Below are 8,616 nucleotides of genomic sequence, written 5' to 3'. Positions count from 1 at the left end.
AGACAGATTTTTTTTACCAAACAAGATTCACCTCTTAACGATTCAAATACTGTCTCTTAATGGAACTATTAAAAGGTAAACAAACAACCCCTAAAACAAAGATAAATAAAATACCAAAGGGTTTTTGGCCTAGCGATTTGTGAGTCTTTAGCCTCTTTAAAAATCAGGAGTTCAAAACCCATTAAAGATGAAGAGGGTATGTAAGTTTATTTATTTCATTTGATCCTATATACATATTATAAATGGAAAATGGAAAATTGAAAAAAGAAGAAGAAAGAAAAAGCACATGGACAGCATACGTTTATGTTATAAATTGCATAAAAATGGGAATTGTAAATACGGAAAAAGAGAAGAAACAAAGTTGCGGTTAAAGCCAAAAATTAAAGAAATAAGTAGACAAGAGGGGTTTTCATTTTCATGATCATCTCTTTCTCTCTCTCTCAAAATAATTTATCTTCTCTTTTTTATTGAACCAAAATTTAGATCGATTTTACCATCTCCAAGGCTCCGATCAACCCTCATTTGGGTATGTTCTTCATCAATCCACCCCCAATTTCTCTTTAATTTCTTGATTTCGAGTATTTTGAGTAGATGAAAATACCATAAACTTGATGTTGTTCGAACATACATGGATCATCATCGCTTCAGGGATAAGGGTTTTTCCTTGGATTATAAATGTCTTGATGATCGTCTTTTTTGGTAACACAATTTAGGGCTTTTCTCTTCAAGGTGCTTAAATTGGTAACTTAATACAAGCTTTGGAGCACGTTGATGATAAAAAGGTACATATTTCTCGACGATTTATGGTTTATTTTTGATTTTTCCAAGTGGGTTTTGTAGAAAACCATGTTGATTGTTGACTTTTTTTGAGAATTTCTTCTTAGATGTTGAAAGGAGCTGTTTGATTTGTATCTTGGAACTGGGAAATTCTGTTTACCAAGTTTTGAAATGGTATTAAATCCAAAAAAAATGAAATTAAACCCAGAAAATGCACTTTCTTTTCCCCAATTGCTGATTGCAAGATGTATAAATTAAATTAAACCTGAAAGAATGCACCTCCTTTGACCAAATGCTGATTAAAAGATTGGTACTTGTGTTTTCTGTATGTTTGTTGCTTTTAATTGCTATGATAGATGCATGAAAATAAGGGGAAATTGCTTGATTTTGGTTGGATTACTGTTTTGTTTTGTAAGTCAACAAGTTTTATGTAGGTTTTGAATCTATAATATTCGTTTTCGGAGAGAAATGAAGGAGACGTTTGTAGGGTTTCTTTCAATGCTATATACAATTCTGTATGTTGCCAATTAAACATATCGTTAAGTAATGAACTCCGACTGCAACGGTGGTGGTGTGTTTCCATGATGGTGTTGTAGGCTTTTAGCAATCATACACTGAAATGTACCTCTTATTTTGGAACAACGATTTCAGAAATATCTTTCTTGATTTAGAAAGTGTTACTGAAGTCTCCCTTCATTGATTATGTACATACTATTTAGGGTTTTTCAAACTTTAGCACCGCCTTTCTTGTTTTCAAGTTCTTTTCGGGAAGTTCTTATGTTTCCAACACTTGTCTTCATAAAAACAACCGCTCTATTCTCTGGGTGGAGGTCAGGCATGTGTACTTCTCACGCCTTTGACCCCACCTTTTGGTGGGATATACTAGGTTTGTTTGGTTTGGCTTTATGTCGTTTATAGCATTTTCTTTTGCTTGCACCACATTTAACAACTATTGATTGAACTCCTATATGTATAAGGGATATGTTCCTTGGTATTAATCTAAAGAAATTCCGTTTTGATCCTCTTGTGCAAGGAACTTGCTTTTGCATACCAATAGTCCTTGATGCTCTAATTACTCTTCTTTGCCACTCGTAGTTTCAGTTTCTTTTCATTTCTGTTTTAAATTTAGCCTCACGGTCCAAAAACTGGCTTTTCTATTTCATTTAGTACCATTAGATGCTTATGATTTTGAAAAGTTACGACAAAAAATGGATTTTAAGTGACGGGAATTGCAGTTTCTTCCAAGTCCAACTTTGATTACTATGTTAGATATGTGGTGTTGTATCTCTTTTCTTTTATGTAGTTTCGTAGAATAATTAGAAAGCTTTAGTATAAATAAGAAGTCTATCTATGTATTTTCTCAAAACTAAATACAATAGAATTATTTTTCATGGTATCAGAGCATGTTTGAAAAGTTCCAAACCTCTTCTGCTATACATGGATGCCGGATGGTACTCTATTGTTTATCTTTCAACATAAACTTGAAAGAAGAAGAAGAGAGAGGTAGATGGTAGTTACGACTTGCGTTAATTGATTTAATGCACGTGTAGGTGAGAATTTGGGGTTCGGTTCAGACTTCTATACTGTTGTTAAAAAGCGTGATAGTGTCATATTAGTTGACTAAATATGCAATGTTGTGATTTTGAAGGACGGTTTCATATGATATGTATTGCCTATCGGCATCACTTGTCGTATTAGTTGACTTATAGTCATATACTTATATGAATACCCAAGGGTTGCATTTTCCAAAAAATTTATGGATAATGTGGTTGTATATTTAGAGCATCTCAGATAGCAGGCTAAAAACATACAGGTAAAGTAGCATGTGCATTTGATTTCTCGACGTTGAAATTAGATAGGAAGCTCTAGTTTAGAAGACTCCAAGATACAATATTTATATGCGTTTCTCCCCTTCTTGAGGGTAGAGTTCAGGTCTGCATACATCTCACCCCCGAAACCCACCTTTAGTGGGATATACTGGGCTCGTTTGGTTTGGTTTCTCCCCTTCTTAAGGGATCCAATATGCTAATATTGAATTGAACTTTGTATCTGGCCACTAATCCATACAATATTATTATTTGATTAAAAGGTGCGAGTTGCTTTACCTATTGGACGCCCTAGCATGTATGTGTGTGTGTGTGTGTATATATATACTCCATCTGGCCCAAAATAAATGCAATCTATTCCATTTTGGATCGTCCCAAAATGAATGCAAGAATTTTGATATCCCAAAATAAATGCAACATATTGTTTTTCTGGCAAAACCATTACTTACGTTTGTTCAGTAATCGTCACAACATATTGAAGGGCAATTCTATGTACTTCATAAATGGTCAAAAATTTCCATCAAACTATCCTATAGTCAAATATTGGGTTTATTTTGGGACAACGGGATTATTATCTTTTAGTCTAGGATCCCATGACATGCACATTGGAATGCCTGAAAACTCTACGACTATGATACTTTTAGATAATGCAATATGCGAAGATTCTCTAAATGGACAACCAATAAATCATGTAGCATGCCACATTTTTCACCTTCTAAGATCTTAGTTTCTATTTCTAGTGAGATCCGGCTTCTAAGATTTTTTCAGTAGATTGGTAAATACCTCCTAAACATGCATATCGACATGTGTTTAGCGCCTAAAATGTTTTTTTGGTGCCTTTCGAGCCAGGCCTGCGTTTCTTTCTAAATTTGTTTCTTGGTATGCTAGCCGAAATGGTGACGCAAAACAAACCCTTCATCTTTTTTTAAGGTTTCTTGATTGTGTGTTATGGAGTTTCTGCAAAACATTATGCCGGGCTTTTTTATATTAGCTTTGTGGTGAATTTCCACATTAAAACGTAAAAAGTTATATAAAATAAAGTTCTATATGTGACAAGTGCTTTTGAATCCATGACCTTCCGACGGGTTTCTAGGCATTTTTGTGTAAGGAAGTGTTTTTCTTCTGTTAGTGACATCCTCAAACCTCGTCAGAAAGTCATGGATCTAAAATTTCCCGTTTAACCAAAGAACCCTTGAATGGTTTAAGTTTCATTTATGTTAACATTTGCGCATTTTTTTGTGATTGATCAGGATTTGCTTGCAACTCATCATTCAAGAACATGGGGCAACGAAATATGTTGTATACAGGTCCAATGCTTGAAACAGAACACAGCCATCTTCATCCCGAGCCTTGTGTCTTACCTTACGGTGGGATGCCAAGTTTTCCGCAGCCTACTAATAATCACACAATATTACCGCCTCCCGGAAACCGAACCAGTTTCAATCCTCAGCACCTGCCGGAAAATCATGGACCTTTGCCTCATGGAATTACTCAATACAATGGTGTTGATCATCATCGTCCTGCTAACGGTATTGAGTACAACAATATATTTATGACACCTTCTGGTGCCAGAGTTTTTCCGGTTGCAATCAATCATGGGATTCAAGATCAGTTGCCATTTTCCGGCATTCGTGGAAGTTTAGAAAGGAATGATGCGCAGTTTATGGATGGACTTAATGGTGCTTTTAAGAGAAAGAATGCCGAAGGATTCCCTGGAAATATTCACTACTTTTATCCGGCACCTGGCTCGAGTTCTTCAGTTGCAATTCCTATGAACGCCGACGGAATCCCGGATTACAGAGGCGGGAATGATGTTCCGTTGGTCATGGAAGCTGCGGTCCATAGAAGTGCAAGAAACCGAGGTACTGGTGCTATTGGCGTTGACCCTGGCTTGGCTCATAGTAATAGCCATTTGATTCCAGGAAACTATGGTGGTCAGCCGCTTCAAGCGGTGCCTGCGCCATGGTTGGATCAGCAGTTTTGTGGTAATGGTAGTGATGCCTGTGCCTTTTCATGGAATCATGCTCCTGGTATACCGTATCTCCAAGGTATTCGTTATGAATAGAGCTGATAACCACCAAAGTTACCAATAAACTCACCGGTTGTTCCTTCTTAGAAGAGGGAAACTAACATGTGGTGGTGGCTTTAGTAGGTGCCATAGATCAACCCTTTTTGAGAACATGGGAACCTTCTGTTTTGTGTATTATTCATGATGGATAACCTTAATGATCATGCATCTTCTTCATGAATATCATGTATTTTCATGTATTATTCATGATGAATAACCGTGAATAATCATAAATAGAGGAAAGTTCAAATGACAACCATAAATATTTTGAGATCATGGAAACCATCTATTTCATGTATTGTTCATGACGAATAACCCTGAATAATCATGTTTTTCATCATGAATATCATGTATTTTCATTATGAATAACTTTCATCATGAATAAAGCATAAAAAGTTGATTCCCTGGTTCTCAAAATATTTACAGTTTTCATTTGAACCCACCCCTTAATTTTGTATTATCCCAGTTCTATGAGAACCACAACAATTTCCTTTTTGGGATATGCCATGAAAATCACAATGTTTCCATTTTCGGCAACTTTTCCAAAATTACTTCCCGATTGTTGACTTCACAAAGAATTGATGATATTGATTTTGGTCTTCAAGATTTCTTTATTATATCATTATGGAAGGGTAAGACATATGGTTAGTAATTAGCATTCAAATATTCTCTTTATTGCAGGACCTATTAACGGGGGTGGTATGGAGGCTGCAAACATGGGGTTACATGGATATCAAGTTACAGCCAGCAACAGAAATTCTGCAGCTTCTGCGGGTTTTGTGCGCCCACCCCCTCCTATCACGCCTCATCAGGGCCCCCACAATCTTCATCATCCGCCACCGCCACCTATGCCCCCAATGCAAGGCCACAATATGGACTTCCATTCTCAATTAGCATCAACTTCACGCAGAGTTCCAACAAACAGCACCACTTCATACCCCAGTGTAAATCCTTTTCAGAATGGGATAGAGCCAGGTCCGAGATACGTGGGTCCCACACCGCCGACTGGTCTTAGGGTTTACCGGCCTCATCGGCGGGAGATGATGGTTGAGGCAACTGCAAGGCATCATGGCTTTCCCCACTTGAGAGTTCTCCCCGAAGATGTATTATCCTCTCTCTCTCTCTCTCTCTCTCTCTCTCTTTGTCTCTCTTTATTTCGTGCAAATTTCCCTCTTGTTTATAAAAAAGGGCAAAATACGTGAAATAGCAACCTACTTTCATAAATTTCTTTATTATAGCATTGTACTTTCAGTTTATCTTATTACAACAATGTGCTTTCAAATTATCTTTTTATTAGGGCACTGTATTATCATAGCATCGGGTAACCTGTAATGAGAGTACAATGCCCTAATAAAAGATAATTTGAAAGTACATTGCTCTAATAAGAAAAACTGAAAGCACAATGCTATAATAAGGAAATTTATGAAAGTAGGTTGCTATTTTGCGCATTTTGCCTTTATAAAACAACTTAGCTATAGCTGAAATGCTCAACTATAGTTGAAAGAAATGCTTAATTATAGTTGAAAGATCTATATTGGCAAAAATAGGCGCATCTTGCTGTCAAGATTTGATGCTATTAGGAGATGTTTACTACCTGCTTACTGCCTTTTAACGGGTAAGAGGTGCTTACCCAGCCCCTTTTCCCTGGTTAGCGCTTACCCAATTTGTGTTGGTAAACGGCCCCTTGTTATCATTTAGAGATTGCTAATGGACAAAAGAGGTTATGTTGGATTGAAACTTCGCCAAAAAATGAAATCTTGCATTTATTTTGGGATATTTCATAAAGGAAAATGTGACAATATTGGTACGGAGGGAGTACTTTGATTTTGGTTTAATAATTGCCGTAATTTTTCACTAATTTGTGTGTTCTTGTAGGGGGTTGCGATTCTTGATATTTCTGGTTATCATGAAGTAGGGCATTCGGTTGATCATCACAGAGATATGCGCTTGGATATCGATCACATGTCTTATGAGGCAAGTTGTAGAAGAATTACTTTATTTATTAAATGAATAGCAATCGTTTCATGCCTAGAACGAAATAAACGTTCACTTTTCCTTTTTAGCCCTGTTTGAAATAAAGACATTTCTAAAACATGCACTTCATGGGTTCGATTCATGGGAAGAGACTCTTTGAACAATGCAATTGATAGTTCGGGATATTAGACTCAGACAGGATAAGCCTGAGCGGAAGAAAAATCGGGGAGATGTGACAAGATTGGTAAATTACTGAAACTACTCGTCCTTTTTAGCCCCACCAAAATAGGTGGAACAAAAACCAGGGAGATAGTGACGTGACAAGACTGGTAAATTATTGAACCACCCATGTTTTTTTTGCCCCCAACAAAATAGGTGGAACAAAAACCAGGGGAGATGTGACAAGATTGGTAAATTACCAAACTACCATGTCTTTTTTGCCCCATCAAAGTAGGTGCAAGAAAAACCCAGGGAGATGGGATAAGATTGGTAAATTGCCAAACTACCCATGTCTTTTTGGCCCCATCAAAATAGGTGGAACAAAAACCAAGGAGGAAGATTGGTAAATTACAGAACTACCCATGTCTTTATTTCCCCCACCAAAATAAAATAGGTGGAACAAAAACCAAGAGATGTGACAAGATTGGTAAATTACTGAACTACCCATGTCTTTATTTCCCCCACTAAAATAGGTGGAACAAAAACGAGAGAGATGTGACAAGATTGGTAAATTACTAAACTACCCATGTATTTTTTGCCTCACCAAAATAGGTGGAACAAAAACCAAGGAGATGTAACAAGATTGGTAGATTACTGAACTACCCATGTCTTTTTCCCCCACCAAAACAGGTGGAACAAGAACCAGGAGATGTGACAAGATTGGTAAATTACCGCACTACCCATGTCTTTTCCCCTCACCAAAATAGGTGGAACAAAAACCAAGGAGATGTAACAAGATTGGTAAATTACCAAACTATCCATGTCTTTTTTGCCCCACCAAAATAGGTGGAACAAAAACCGAGGCGATGTGGCAAGATTGAACAAAAATCAAATGTGACAAGATTGGTAAATTACCGAACCATGTCAAATTAAAACTCTAAATCCTTCCACAATTCTTTCACCCGTCCCGTCCGGTCCCTTTCACATACCAAACACATCCTAACTATGCACTATTATTCCACAATCGTTGCCACTTGGATGCATATATGAATGTATATATAGGGTGGATATATAGTTATATACATATATACGATATTTTACCAGCATCACGTGATTCTTGCAACCCTTTTTCCATTTATGCAGGAGCTTCTTGCACTTGGTGAACAGATTGGCAGCGTTGGCTCGGGCTTGTCGGATGATTTTATTCTAGAACATCTAAAAACGAGAGTATATGCTGCTTCATCCAAATCTTCTTCTGATCCTGAAGACGCATTGCCCGCTGATCAAGAACTTAATTCTTGCGTGATTTGTCAGGTATTTCATGAATCATAACGACTTCGGTTGGAATCTTTAGCATATACTTCTTGTTGCATTTTTAATTTCCATCGGTTTGATTACAAGTTTACACCATACACTTGCTTGCTCCATTTCTTTCAAAAGAGGCTTATAATCATGTTTCTATTACAACCTTCTTCTGGAATCTTTATCAAATGTTCTTTGTTTATATCCAAATATTTGGATACAACAGCGAACTAAGGATTTTTGCCGAGCGGATGCACCTTTTCAAGGGATTTTTTAAGTTTTTTGGGTTGATTCCAAGGGACATTTTCGGTTTTTTTGGTTGATTTCAAGAGACTTTTCTGATTTTTTGGTTGATTTTGAGGGAATTTTTTTGGTTTTTCGGTTTTTTGGTTGATGTTTCTTGTATATTCCAATATCCCAAAGCACCCCCTTAAAGTATAGCAGGTACACCTTTCATACCCCCAAGAAAAGTTCTACTTGCTAAATAAGTTGAGTAGATACATGAGACCC

The 8,616-nt window shown here is 36.9% G+C and overlaps 1 protein-coding gene across 3 annotated transcripts in view; it reads left to right on the top strand.

Annotated features, from left to right (window-relative positions):
- Positions 1-418: 418 nt before the first annotated feature.
- LOC112517300 (probable E3 ubiquitin-protein ligase ZFP1) overlaps positions 419-8,616 on the top strand; it is a 10,435-nt gene continuing 2,237 nt past the window's right edge. Inside the window, exons 1-6 of one of the 3 annotated variants that reach the window (XM_025124691.1) lie at positions 419-526; positions 730-782; positions 3,854-4,651; positions 5,353-5,774; positions 6,547-6,645; positions 7,948-8,118. In XM_025124691.1, the coding sequence (XP_024980459.1) occupies positions 3,883-4,651; positions 5,353-5,774; positions 6,547-6,645; positions 7,948-8,118 (1,461 nt within the window). In that variant the 5' untranslated portion in view covers positions 419-526; positions 730-782; positions 3,854-3,882. Of the gene's footprint in view, positions 783-3,853; positions 4,652-5,352; positions 5,775-6,546; positions 6,646-7,947; positions 8,119-8,616 lie in introns of all 3 variants that reach the window. The other 2 variants (XM_025124689.1, XM_025124690.1) reach the window with 2 other exon arrangements.

Source organism: Cynara cardunculus (assembly GCF_001531365.2).
Source record: "Cynara cardunculus var. scolymus isolate 2C chromosome LG 8, CcrdV1, whole genome shotgun sequence".
NCBI classification, from domain to species: domain Eukaryota; kingdom Viridiplantae; phylum Streptophyta; class Magnoliopsida; order Asterales; family Asteraceae; genus Cynara; species Cynara cardunculus.
The sequence above is the reverse complement of the archived record's forward strand: the minus strand, read 5'-3'. Positions and strand labels throughout refer to the sequence as shown.